Below are 13,330 nucleotides of genomic sequence, written 5' to 3'. Positions count from 1 at the left end.
GCTGGCAAGCTTTTGCGCAAAATCTTGCCAAGCTAGACGCACCCTTCTAGAAGAGAGCGTCTACACTGGCATGTGCTTTTGCACAAGAGCATCCATGCCAGTGTAGACGCTCTCTTGCGCAAGAAAGCTCTGATGGCCATTTTAACCATAGGGCTTTCTTGCGCAAGAAATTAATGTTGCCTGTCTACACTGGCCTTTTCTGGAAGAGCTCTTGCGCAAGAAGCCCTGATTTTCTACAATACAACGTCAGTTTACTTGCGCAAGAACACGCGGCCAGTGTAGACAGGTGGCATGATTTTGCGCAAGAGCAGCCATTTTCATGCAAGAATGCGCCAGTGTGGACACAGCCTTAGAAGGAAACTGCTTAAAGTATTGGCACCATGCAAGGTGCTCAGCAAAACATCCACCCCATTCACCCTGCAGCAGCAGATGGGAGGGGAGGTGCTGGGCAGGCCTCCTACAGGAAACATGAGAATAAAAAAAGACAGTTTAATTCAGCTTTGAGAAAAGCAAAGGGATGAAGATGGTGTTGGGGAGGAAGTGTCATTACCCTAAATCTAGCTGGTACTGAGCAAGCAATGCATGGAGAGGACTGATTAAACAGCCCTGCTCAGCCAGCTCCCAAGCAGGCAGTGTGGGGCTGTGGGCCTTATTCCAGCCCTGGGCTCAGGCAGCTGAAATGGCAGCAAGCAGGCTCCATGAAGCGTCTCACCGCTCAGGCCTTGCCACAAGTGCAGCAGACTTGGGTATCAGTGTGTGTTGGCAGCAGAGCATCAACTCCATTCATCTGTCCCCTGTAGCACAAAAGAGGGTTTCCCCCTCCCCCACTGCCACCCCACCAGATACACAAAATACAGTCTCCACCCCACACACACCTGGGACACATTTTGAGTTTTTTATTTTTACAAACTTCTGAAAGAATCACTGAGCAGACTAGATTGTGTGATCTGAGAGCAGAAGCCCCTTGAAAGCCTTCATCCATGAGCTTCCCACAGGGTGGGGGGGAGGAATAGAAACTCAATAGTCATCGAACTGAAAGTTGGGTGCTGGTACCAAAATATAAAGGCCTCACAGGCTTGGCAGACAGCAGTTATGGTTCTAGCCCTATAAAAATCCAAGCTCTAGAAGAGGCGGGGTGTGAACAGGTCCCCAAGGGCTCTCACTGGTCCTCCAAATGGGATTGGACAGCACACACATGAAGGAGGAATTAAACCAGCCAACTGCTGAAACCCAATGGCAGAGAGGGCTCCCAACACTGGGAAACAGGGACCAACTAGGCCACTGCATTGGGAATTTCGAAGGGGGTGAGGTGGCGGTCGATGAAAGCGAACAGGCCCCAGGGGAGGGCCCAGGCAGAGGAGGAGTCTCGCCAAGTCACTCGCTCGGCCAGCTGGTGTGAATGGCTTCATTTCTTGCCCTGTTTCATTAGGAGGCTGTCACTGCAGGAGAGAGAAGTGAGCCATTACAGACTGCACAGGCAGGGAGAGTTTAATCAGCAGATCCAGCCTGTCCACATGCCCCAGTAGCAGCGCCGGGAACAGAGCTGGCTTCCAGTCCTGGCTAAACTAGCATCTCTCAAAGCTCCATGACCCCTGGGAGAAGTAGCCGTTCAGCCCTTCTTACAGTGGCAGAGTCGAAGGCAGAGGAGGAAATAACTCCAGGTCGCACAAGATGCGGCCACAGCGGAAACAGAACCCGGGAGTCTTGACTCCCAAGCCCCACTCTAGCAGCTGGCCTACCCGTGTCACAGGTGGGATTCAGCAGGGGCAGGAGAGAACCATAAACACCAGAGACCTTTGAGAGCATGGAGGGAGTTTACACTCCAAGGGGGCTGAAAGAGCCTCTGAGGAAAAGGAACCTGCATGGAGAAAGCCCCCCTCCACACAACAGAGCTCACCTACAGCATGCAATGCCCATGCAAGCTGCCTCCTTCCATGATCCCAGCCTGCCTGAGCCTGGGCTCCCCACACCACCTGCCTGCCTGCCTGTCACACTGGGGCACCTCACAGTGTGACGTATCTGCCCGCAGCACATCCCTGGGAGCTAGGACAGTGCTACCAGTCCATGTACAGCTGGGGAGCAGACAGATGTGAAGGCCTATGTTCTCACAGGCACTTAAGCACCAAACTCCCACGGAGTTGCCAAAGTCACACAGAAAGTCTGTAGCAGAGAACTAGACTCAAGTGTCATGCTAGTGCTCAAACCCCTAGACCACCCTCTTCCTTATGGTGCACTTCCCTTGTGGCCTGAACTGCTGATAGCCACCAGCCCTGCTCCCATGCGCTGGAAAAGGCATCACCCAAAGTGACAAGTGCCTTACCTTCCTCTGCAGGGCAGGAGAGGCAGCCACGAGAGAGAAAAGAGAAAAACAATTAGATTTAACTTGATCTGACCTGAGCTTTAGCAAGACTTGCATTACCGGTCCCATTGTGCATTAAATGCGCATGTGGCCTCCTCCCTCCTTGCTCCCAGGGGGAAAGGGGACATTGGGGCCATGTGGCCTCTTCCCTCCCAGTTGCTCCAAGGATGCTGGGGCAGGTGTGCACATGCTCTTCCGCTCCCTGTGGGAGATGGGGGTGGCGCACACTCGGCACACTGCACCTCTTCCTCCCCTCCCCAGGGTGGGAGAGGGGCCTCAGCAAAGGGGGCGAGGCTGTAGGCGGGGCTAGTGGCCTGCCTCCGCCTAGAAACTTCTCTTCTCAAATGTTCTTTGTGACAGACAGCGTGACAGACATCTCTCCTTTTATAACAGTATAAATACAGACAAGCAAGGCCCTCCCGTACAATCCATGGACTGCCCTACTCAAGGGAAATAGGATTCAGGGACATCTCTGGGGGCTCAGAACGCCTTTAACATTCATATACAGAGGGAGTGAGCTTCGGGAAAAGGGAAGAATCCACCTTCTGGAGTCTTTCTGAACCACCTTACCTGGTGAAGTCCGAATCCTGTAGGTTCAACTGCAAGTTATCTGCTGTGAGATACACACGGTTCTGCGACGCTGCAATCTGGAAGACAGACCAAGTGAGGGCAGGATGGCTGAAGTGGGGGCAAGTTTGCAGAAGGGTGGGGTCAATGAGGCCCCTTCACCTCCTTACAACTGCTACCTTGCAGACATTTTGTGTGTGTGAGTGTGAAAGAAAGAAAGAAACGGACTCTGTGCTGTTGAGTGTAGTCTGGGTCCTTGGGAGGTGATGACCCGGGGGCTTTCAGGGAGGTTTTTAAGAACAGGCTGAACACATACTTGTGAGGGATGCTCTGGGTTTATTTGGCCCTGCCCAAGTAGAGGACCGGACTAGAGGACCTCTCAAGGTCCCCTCCAGCCCTACACTGCTATGATCTATGACACCTGCCAAGGCTGCACCAGTTACCCTTTAAACTCAGTTTAAACACAAATGTAATTAAGTTGGTGCAAAATCGTGTGGACATTCTTAATCAGATTTAAACCTGGTTTCTGTTGAGTTGCCATAAATTAAAACAGAACTGGGTCCAGATGAATCAATTGAAGCTAGGCTTACAATCAAATCCCAAAGGTCTACACATCAGGAGTGGGCAATAGTTTTTGATAAGAGGCCACTGCAAGAATTTGGTAAGTGGTCAAGGGCTCCACTCTTTGTTAATGGAGGAGGTGAAGGATCTGGGATGGAGGTGGGGGGAAAGGAACCTTAGTGTAAAGGATTGGTATGCAGGAGGGAGTGGGGTGGCAGGTGCAGGCTCTGGCCAGGAGTCGCTCACCTTAGGCGGCTCCGGACCAGCAGCCTAGCAGGCCCCTCAGGCAGGCTCCCTCCGTCACAGCCACATGCTGCTCCAAGCAGCTGGCTGTGGTGGGCCATGTGCTTTTTGTGTCCCCCTTTGGCAGGAGGGATACTCTGTGTGCTGCCTGCGCTGCAAGCACAGCCCAGGTAAGCTGAGAGACTGTGCCGGGGCTTGGGTAGCATGCAAGGCCCCTCCCCCAAGGGCACACAGCAAGCACATAGCCCCTGCAACCAGCTGCTTTGAGCAGCGTGCTGGGACACAAGCAGGGCACTCCTGCTGGGCAGCGGGGCGTTTGTATCTGGTCCATATTCTGCCTGCCTCCGGTCTACCTGGAGCTCTCTATTGGTACAAGAGCACATCTTAGTTACAGTAGTACCAGTCTGAATAAGGACAAAGTCATGCCCTACATCCAGGGCCATCAGATTTGGAGAACTTGTGCTCATTCCATCTTCCATCACATTGACCTCTGACACCCAAGCAGGCATGTGCCCCTTTCCCACACCACAGGTACTGGGGCCTCTCGGTAGCTGTGGCTGGGTATAGGATGCTGATATAGATCTGACTTTACGGTGGGGGGAGGCTCCTACTCCCCCACCAAGATCACAGATCAGTACAGGCAACCCCCACTTGACAGAACAGTGGGGTGAAAAGGGGAAAGGTCAGGAGGAAGCAGGTCACATTCGCCTTTGACTCATCACATGGCCTCTGGGCTGTGGGGTGTGCAAACAGGACTGTGAAGCAGAATGAGACAGGCACCCCACCCCACCCCACCCCACTCACAGTCTTGGAGATGTTCTGGGCAGCTCGGATCTTGCGCAGCTTGATATAGCCTGGGTTCTTGCTCAATGCTTCGCCAATGTGGGACCCACAGTAAGTTAAGGGGGAATCTTCTAACAGACCCTTGCCCAGCTTCCCCTCCTAACAGTAACCACATTCTGTCTGAAACAATGAGCATGGCATCAGTTTGACCTTTGGCTCCAGGGACAGCACATGCCCCCCCCAAGCCACAGGCAATGGGATGACAAGAGCTGGATGTAGATCAAGTCAACTGTCAGTTGGGAATGGAGGCTCCAGCCTACACCAAGACCAAAGGCGAACACAGACAGCCCCCTTGCTCTGCCCAGAGAAGAGTGACACCAGTCACATCTGCCTTCAGTCCCTGTGCGTGCACCTCTCAGGCTGACAGAGGCACCCTGTGTTCCAGCCCATGCCAGACACTCTGACCAACCCCTCCTCCTCCCCAGGGCACGAAAAGGATATCATCTTGGCAGCCGTGGCTTCCCCCTCTGCCTGGACAATCTTTTGCCTCTGTTCCTGCTTGGCCTTCTCCACCAGAAACTGGGCTCGCTGGGCCTCTTGCTGAGCTAGGGAGGGAAAAGGCCAAAATCAGAGACATCAGAACCAGGTCCCATCTTTTTAAATCCCATGGCAGGATCCTTCCTACAGTCTGTTCCTTGGGGCTTGTGCTTCTCAGGGCCTGCCATTACAGTATCTTGGACCCTTGCCTAGCTCATCATTATTGTCCACGTCTTAGAAAGGGAACCCCTAAGGATGTGTTGGCTGTATCCAGCACAGGGCGGCGGGGCCCCCTAGGCACAACCACGATACAGCTACAAGCACCAAGAGTCAGGAACTAAAGGTGCGGAGCTCCCTGAAGCAATGGCAACTCAGGGATGGAGAATCTTTAGTCCAGCTTCCATGATAAAGCACTTTCAAATGCTGCCCGTCAAATACACAGGTCTGGATGCTGGCCAAGGGACCCAGACTTTGGCAAGAGCTGACTGTGACTACAGCCCTGGGATGCTAGTGCCATTGAGACACAACTTGTGGCACTAAGTTGCCTGATGCGAAAAGGAAAGGAATGGAGCTGTCTGTGGCTGATGCTCCCAGTAGCATCCTAGCATTCACCTGTCACAGAGGCAGATGTGCTCAGAATTCCAAACCATAAGGGCCACTCCAGCGTACTCACTTCCTAGCACTGGGCTGGGCTTGCAGGCAGCTCCAACTCACCCACTTGCTTGGCCTCAACAGCTGCTGTGTATTCACGGCTAAAACTCAGCTCTGTGATAGCCACATCATCCAAGATGAGGCTGAAATCCTTGGCTCGCTCTGTCAGTTCCCGTCGGATAAGCAGAGAGACCTGAAATACAAGGGTGGGGAGGAGGAGGACTGTAACCCACTGAACTCTTCCTTTACCATTCTCTCCAAAGCATCACTGCCTCCCTCTCCTTCAGTCCACTTCCTAGGGTCCCTAGTATCCTGAATAACAAGGAGAGGATTCTTGGGTAGCCAGGACCCTTGAATATCCAAGTCCTACAGAGGCCAGGACCATCTGCTGCACGGAAAAACTATAAGAGACCCTGCAGCCAACAGATGTGGAAAAATGTGACCCCTATTAGGTTTTGGCCTAGTCTCTAAAAGTCAGAGATCAGCTTAAATGCTGGAGCATGAATTTTAATATCCCTTCCAAAAATGGTATGGGCTGTTAAAATGTTAATGTTGCCATTAACTGAGTTCTCTCAGTCCTCAGCAACACTTTCGTGGCAATGATTTCCTAAGTTTACATCACACAGCGTGGAAGCGTTTCCTACTATGAGGTCTGAATTTCCCACCTTTCAATGTAGGTGTTCACTTGTTCTGAGACAAGGCCAAGAGAAGTTTCGGAGCTCTTTTTTCTACAGGGGTCATTATTGTAGAGACTTATGTCCCCTATTTGTCTCCTTTCTAAGGAAACAATCCCAGTGACCCCCTGATCATTCTCCACTCTTCTCTGAACTGCCTCCAGCCTGCAATATCCATTGGAGACGCCGTGATCAATACTGCACACAGTATCTAGAGAAGGCTGTACCAGTGATGTATATAAAGGCATTACAATATTCCCTGTATTATTCACAATCCTTTTCCATATGTCTCCTAATACTCTGTTTTTCTTTTTGACCACAGAGGCTATGACTGAGCTGTCTGTGATGTCCAGGTCTCTCTTGAGCTGATACAGTTAATATTGAATCCTGCAGTATAAAGTAAACCAGAGGTTCAGCTCCCCCCACCCCCCATGCATTATTTTGCATTCCCTGACAAGGGACTTCATTTGGTAGCACGTGGCCCAGTTCTCTAGCATGTCCGGGTCTCTTTAAAGTTCCTCCCAGTCCCTCTCTTGTCCAGACTAACCCAAATAACTATTATTTGCATATTTTGCTTCTTCACTGCTGAATATACAATATATCCCTTTCTCCTTTCTCCATTACTTCTCTTATATGCGCAAGTACCATTTTCTATCCTCCAGAAGAGGCTGCTAATGAGAAAGCGACTATTCTTTTTAGCAACTCCAATACTTCATCCTGAAACTCCTTCTGAGCTATATCCCAGCAGGGCCTGGTGATTTATTGCCTTGTAAATGATCAATGTGGAACGGACCTCATCTTCATATCAGAAAGGACAGAAAATTATAGGAATCCCTCTAACATCTCAGTGCTGAAGTCTGGTGTCAGGAGAATATGCAACTTCTCAATCAAATCTTTATCCTCCTTAATCGTACTCTTAAACCTCTGATAATCCAAGGGACTCACCAATTTTCTCAGGCTTCCTGCTTCTGATACATTAAAATAATCTAATTTGTTTTATGACTTTCGCTATTTTCTCTTCAAACTATCTCTTCCCTTTAAATTTTCCTCTTCCACATTGCCTGCTACAATGTATTCACCCGTTCATTTGCTTCATAATGACTAGCTTCTGAAATTATGAAGGATTTCTGTTTGGCTTGAATAGCATCTTCAGTTAGTCATACGGATTCACTCTTTGCCTTTCAGGATCCTTTTTAGTTCAACAGTGCCCATGTCTTCTCTATTTTTTTTAGAAGTAGAATCAATTCTATCTCTTGGAATTTTATCTGCTTCTTTATCATTTAACTTCTTTTGACTAACTTACTCATTTTATTGAAATCCCCCTTTCTAAAGTTTAGTGTCACTTGTTGGTATCGTAGGAGCCCAAAAGATGTTGAATCTTATTAAACTGTGGTTATGATTATTTAGTGGTTGTGCTACTGTAACTTCATGACAGCTTCTTAAGACTAACATGAACAAATATTTTCTCTCTTGTGCAGTTTAGAACTTGCTTCTTGGAACAGCTATCACTTAAAATGTTGATGAAAAGCTTCCATTGTGCTATTGGACCAGGCTGCGTGTGGGAAGTTAAAACCCCCATTATTGCCATTAGGTTTTCCTGCTTTTGATGTCTCTCCACACTGTGCACTCAAATTGCTTTTTTTAAACTGGAGGCCAGTAATACATTCTTCCATCTTGGGATCTGTATCCCTGGAGATTCAATGGTGTGGTTCTGGGCTATAAGAATTTTTCTATAAAATCTTTTTGATACAGCAGTGCTCTGCCAGTGTACTCTGTCTATATTATATAGATTGACCATAGGCCAATGTAAAGAAATTTACATTTAGCCTCCATGACCTCTTTCCTGCATTTCCCTGTTACTGCTCCCAACACGTACCAGAACCAAAAGTTCCACCTCACTCACCAGAAGCCAGTGGAGGTTTCTCATAGTATCCACTGCCTTTGAACCTGGTGCCAACAGATAATCCTTCCACACCCACCTCTGTCCCTTGTCCATCCTGTGCTGTGAAGGGGGTTGGGAGTGGGGAAGAAGGAGGGGATAGCTAACTCCAGGCAAGCTCTACCATTCCAGGTCCTCCACCATAGGGTTACCTGAGCTCGTTGAGTGATGAGTTGGGAAGCATTGAACTTGGCCACAACACTTTTGAGCACCTCATTGACAATGGAAGGAAGGACCCGCTCCTCATAGTCCAGACCCAGGCGCTGGTACATTTTGGGCAGCTCTGCAGCATTGGGGCGTGAAAGGACACGCAGAGAGATGTTCACCATCTGTAGATCTAAGAGACAGAGAATCAGATTGACTGGATCACCTTCCAGCCTGGCAATGTTCCAGCTCTGCCAATACTCCTAAATTTGCAGGCCCCAAGCCAATATTCCAGTCATAGGCTCTCCACTAACTGATAAAGTTTTACTCCTGGACTGCAGCCCCATCCCACTATTCCAATCCTGTGCATGCTCAGCTCTGCTTAGGCGCCACAACATGCTCTAATATTCTAGTGCTGGGCTAATACAGAAATAATTGGCAAAGGACTGTGCCCTAAGAAAATGGTCTCACCTTTAGAGCCTGTTGGGGAGGAGATTTTTCGGGGATGAGCTCGGATATCATAAATTATCGGATACTGAAACCAGGGAACTCTGAAACGCCAAGGATTAAATGTTATACAGTAAACAGAGGTATCAAGAAGGCGAGAAAGCGGTTGGGGACAGAGCGTGAACGTGTGGGAGAGGAGGGGGGAGACAGTGAGATCAAACACTGAAGAATATCAAAGAAGGATAAAACAATATTTAAAGGACTAACTTAGGACTTGAACGATCATATTTTCAAAGGAAAAACAAGACACTCCAGCTACTTGTTTGAGTTGCCACCCCACCAAGGATGTGGTCAGTCGTGGGGACCCTGCCGTCACCCACTCCTGCACATGCTGGAAAGCTGTGTCCCTCCCCTACCCCGCTTGGGGGTGGTATTGCCACTTAACCCCCGCACGTCCTCCATACCCCACTATTTGGCCTGTGGGCTGCTATCATCTGATCAAGCAGCAGAAAGTAGTGCAAAGCAGAAAGCTCTGGGCGCACAGTCCAACCACTCAGGTTGCTGGTCTGGCGGTCGTTTTCTGTAGGAGTTAGGAGACCTCCATGGGCCCAGTGCCCACCAAAGAACCCAGGGTTAGGGCTCACACCCCAGGAACCTTCGTCCCTCCAAGCACCCCCCTACCTGAAGTGCAGCCCCTCAGCCATGATCGTGTCCGGCTGGATCCCACCGATGCGGTTGAAGAATATCGCCCGCTGGCCTCCTTCCACTGCGGGCAGAGCGGGAACGGGTCAGGGGCGCGCAAGGGGGCGGGGAGGGGGCGGCTGGCGGGAGGGGCCGGCGGCAGCGGGACTCACCGGTGAAGATCGACTCGCGGACTCCGTAGGCGACGGCGCCGGCTCCCAGCAGCAGCTTGAGGGCGGTGCCCATCCCGCGCGGCCCGGCCGGCAGCCGCCCCGCCAAGTCCTTCAGGTTCTGGGCCATGGCGAGCTCGGGCAGGCGGGCGCTGCGGGACGGACAGTGAGTGAGACAGACAACCCCTCCCCCCCGCCCGGCACGAGAGACTCGGGTCGCGCTCCCCGGCCAGCAGCCAGCCCTCACCTGCCCCCACGTTGCCGCACAGGAGGGAGAAAGGGCACCGGAAGTGTCCGCGCTCTAACCCTCCGACGGGAACAGGTGACCGGAAGCGGCTTTCCCCTTTTCCAAGATGGCGACCTGAGATTTTAAAAACGGGCTAAGGACGCGCCCGCCTCAGGTAAGGCTGACGGGAACCGAGCGCGCCATTTTGGTTAATTGGGATCCTGTTAGCGGCCAGTAGGGCCAAGAGCCGGTTACAGAGCACGTGACGCCGATGGTTCCGTCCTCTTACCGGAAGCAGCCTGTCGCGCACCGGAAGTGCTAGGCAAGTGGCCGATTTCTTGGCCCTCCGCGCCGCGAGAGGGACCGCGAGGTCCCCATTCAAGCGAGCAGGAGCCGTAGCTGTGACGCTACTTCCGGTCCTAAGATGGCGGCGCCCACGCGGCAGCTGCGCAGGCCGGCAGAGGAGACAGACCCGGCCCAGGAGGCAAAGCGGCCCCGGGCGCAGCGGCGGCGGCTTCTGGTGCTTCTCGAGGGAGCGAGTCTGGAGACCGTTAAGGTGCCGGGGAACCGGGCGGGCTGGGCCTGGCGAAGCTCATCGCCCCCGTCTCGTTCTCACGCTCCCCTCACTGCTCTGGCTGCAGGTTGGGAAGACCTACGAGCTGCTGAACTGCGACAAGCACAAATCGCTGCTGCTGCGGAGCGGCCGGGACCCAGGGGAGGTGAGGCCTGACATCACACACCAGGTACGACCCCTGCGGGAGGTGATTATGCGACAGCTACCCAAAAGGGAACGTTTTCTCTGGTCTCCCCGTTAAGGAGAGATCCGCTTGTTATTGAATCCTTCCGTGGCTATTTAAATTTAAAAATCTCGTTACTTATGTAAACGACTTTCCCTTTACATCTTGCTACAGCACATAGGGTTGCCAGGTGTCCAGTTTTGAACCAGACAGTCCAATATTTTAGCTTTCTGTGCAGGAAACAAATTGAGAAAATATAAATGTCCAGTATTTTCTAAATAAGATGTAAAGTAGATGTAATATCAAGTATGTCCGGTATTTTTGTTGAAACCATCTGACAACTCTAACCGCACAGTAAGTGCAGCTTTTTGGACTCTTTCCTCACTACAGCCTTAGCAGAATAGTCCCTTCCTGGTCATTGTGCCCAAACCCAGGTGCCTTTGAGTTTATCCTCCTTTTTAGCATCACATTCTCTAGTGTCATGTTCTTTCTCCATTTTGTGCTTTCTCACTTAAGAGCCTCTTAATGCTCATGGATAGTCCCCTGAACCGGGCTGGTCTGCTGCAGGTTTACATCCACACCCAGAAAAATGTTCTGATTGAAGTCAATCCCCAGACCAGGATTCCCCGAACCTTTGATCGATTCTGTGGTCTAATGGGTAAGAGGTTCAAACTGGCTCTTGATTTTTTTTTTTTCCCTCCAGCTCCTGGCTTTATGACCCTGTGATCCTATAGCTTGTCTTTATTTTATCATCACCTTTCTCTCCTCACGCTCTCCCCCCTCCCCCCCGCTTGAATTCCAGGTTCAGTAGTTTAGGGTGGGGGAAGAGGCTTTCAGAATGAAGCAACATAGGATGGAAGGAAGCCATAAATATTCAGGACTCACATTTTTTAGAAAACATTGAAAGATCAATATAGACTCAGATTTGAAGGTCAGACTAAATGAGCAAGCATGCTGGTCCCTTTTGATCTGCACATTGCAGACCAGATCCACAGCCACCCAGCTGCTGAGAGAGACCCAAATCCTTTTGCTAAGTTAGGGAAGTCCACATATCCTGATGTAAAGACTGCTACAGAAAATCCACAGTTTACACTAGTTTAAACCCATGAGTTGACTCTGTTGCAGAGGAAGGCAATACAGAAAACAAACCCTGGGTCTGTTCACATGTCAGAGCAGAACCTTCTGTGAATCTGGGGATATAAACACCAGTTAGAGATGGTTTGGGAGAGTGGGAGGAGAGCTGTTGCCACAAGGGAAGGTTCTGCATTGCCCATGCATTGGAAATCATAAGTTTCAGACATGAAACTTTAGCCTTTTTCCAACTCAGCTTGCTGAAGAATGGATATTCTAATGTTGATATGAAACTTCCTCATTCTTTCTCCTTCCAGTTCAGCTGCTACATAAACTCAGTGTCCGTGCAGCTGATGGACCCCAGAAACTATTGAAGGTAACAAATTTCCTAACAGTTGAGGGGCAACTTAATGATTTTGTGGTGCTCATTGAGAACTGAGAATGTGGTAGAAAGAGACTGTGCTACTGTACAGAAAAGTTCAAAAGCTTCAGAGGGGTAGCTGAGTTAGTCTGTACAGGATAAACTTAAGCAAATAGTATGTTAGTACTTTAAAGTGCTACCACACTATTAGTTGTTTAAGTTTATCCTGTATAGAAAAGTTGAATCCCAAGTTCTCATCTCTAAACCTCCAGCTAAATTTGCTTCCACATGCAGGTCATCAAGAATCCAGTGACTGATCATCTTCCTGTGGGCTGCATGAAGATAGGCACCTCTTTCTCCGTCCCCAATGTTACGGACGTGCATGAACTGATTCCCACATCAGAGCCTGTTGCAGTTGTTGTGGGAGCTTTTGCCCATGGCTCGGTAAGGGCAGTGGAGGCTGATGCATCTCTTTTCCTATATTTGCCTGGTGGAGCAGTAGACCTTTCTGGGGAAGTAGGAGACTCTTTCCCACGAGAGGCGTGCTGTTAGCAGGATAGTCCCTTTCTGTTTTCTACAGGAATTGTCTTGAAACTTTGATCATATGCCACACCCTTGTTTTTCTTCACCTGAATACAAGGTGTTGTGGGTCAATAATAGTTCCAACTTGGTTCAAGAGTGGGTGCATATGAGTTTTGGGTGGATTGCCCTCTATAGCGTGGAAAGTACTAGAAGCGTGCCTCAGGATTGTCAGTGGCTGGGGGTGTTAACTAACTGGAGAGCAACATGGATTGTTTTGGTTCCTTCTCTCTCCCCAGCTGAATGTTGACTACGCAGAGAAGATGATCTCCATCAGTAACTATCCCCTTTCTGCTGCCCTGACATGTGCAAAGATCACCACAGCCTTTGAGGAGGCTTGGGGAGTGGTGTGAGCCTGCCATACTTGTCTCTGAAGTTTGACTGTTTGACCTTTCTAGAATTGGTAGCTTTTTTTTTTTTTTTTAAACTCATGCATGTGTGGGGAGTATTGAGTTAGCCTTGGCTTAAGGTTCAGTGGTGGAGTTAAGTGCTGAGCTCTTTCTATACAAGCTGCTGCCATGGCTGAAGGCTAACTGGCACCCCTCTGGACTGTTCTCTCCATATTAAAATCACTTTTGATAAAAATTTGTTTGTGCTGCA

The 13,330-nt window shown here is 50.1% G+C and overlaps 2 protein-coding genes and 1 non-coding gene across 3 annotated transcripts; 1 reads left to right on the top strand and 2 right to left on the bottom strand.

Moving 5' to 3' along the window:
* Positions 1 to 881: 881 nt before the first annotated feature.
* On the bottom strand, positions 882 to 10,162 carry PHB2 (prohibitin 2). Its single transcript, XM_075903580.2, has 9 exons — positions 10,004 to 10,162; positions 9,760 to 9,908; positions 9,587 to 9,671; positions 8,930 to 9,009; positions 8,467 to 8,651; positions 5,765 to 5,894; positions 5,015 to 5,118; positions 4,535 to 4,612; positions 882 to 3,006 (listed from the first exon to the last, which is right to left on the bottom strand). The coding sequence occupies exons 2-9, from the start codon at positions 9,884 to 9,886 to the stop codon at positions 2,926 to 2,928; spliced, it is 870 nt and encodes a 289-aa protein (XP_075759695.1). The 5' UTR covers positions 9,887 to 9,908; positions 10,004 to 10,162; the 3' UTR covers positions 882 to 2,925.
* On the bottom strand, positions 4,171 to 4,456 carry LOC112545984 (small nucleolar RNA U89). The gene has a single exon (XR_003089580.2). It is a non-coding gene; the product is annotated as a small nucleolar RNA U89 (small nucleolar RNA).
* A 50-nt stretch (positions 10,163 to 10,212) lies between the features above and the next one.
* EMG1 (EMG1 N1-specific pseudouridine methyltransferase) lies at positions 10,213 to 13,315 on the top strand. Its single transcript, XM_006124134.5, has 6 exons — positions 10,213 to 10,538; positions 10,624 to 10,725; positions 11,236 to 11,377; positions 12,108 to 12,166; positions 12,446 to 12,595; positions 12,970 to 13,315. Exons 1-6 carry the CDS (start codon positions 10,407 to 10,409, stop codon positions 13,081 to 13,083), a joined length of 699 nt encoding a protein of 232 aa, XP_006124196.2. The 5' UTR covers positions 10,213 to 10,406; the 3' UTR covers positions 13,084 to 13,315.
* The last annotated feature ends 15 nt before the right edge of the window (positions 13,316 to 13,330 follow it).

This window comes from Pelodiscus sinensis, chromosome 1, assembly GCF_052426305.1.
Source record: "Pelodiscus sinensis isolate ZL-2025 chromosome 1, ASM5242630v1, whole genome shotgun sequence".
Lineage (NCBI taxonomy): Eukaryota > Metazoa > Chordata > Testudines > Trionychidae > Pelodiscus > Pelodiscus sinensis.
The sequence above is the reverse complement of the archived record's forward strand: the minus strand, read 5'-3'. Positions and strand labels throughout refer to the sequence as shown.

Bases quoted from the DNA above. Each gene is read 5' to 3' on its own strand.
- PHB2 (XM_075903580.2), bottom strand. From the start codon at position 9,886: ATGGCCCAGAACCTGAAGGACTTGGCGGGGCGGCTGCCGGCCGGGCCG. The intron at 8,652-8,929 runs GTGAGACCATTT...TCTGTCTCTTAG, and splicing joins CTCCCCAACAGGCTCTAAAG to ATCTACAGATGGTGAACATC. The intron at 4,613-5,014 runs ATATCCTTTTCG...TGTGGGTCCCAC, and splicing joins AAGCCACGGCTGCCAAGATG to ATTGGCGAAGCATTGAGCAA.
- EMG1 (XM_006124134.5), top strand. From the start codon at position 10,407: ATGGCGGCGCCCACGCGGCAGCTGCGCAGGCCGGCAGAGGAGACAGAC. The intron at 10,726-11,235 runs GTACGACCCCTG...TTCTCACTTAAG, and splicing joins GGCCTGACATCACACACCAG to AGCCTCTTAATGCTCATGGA. The intron at 11,378-12,107 runs GTAAGAGGTTCA...TTCTCCTTCCAG, and splicing joins TCGATTCTGTGGTCTAATGG to TTCAGCTGCTACATAAACTC.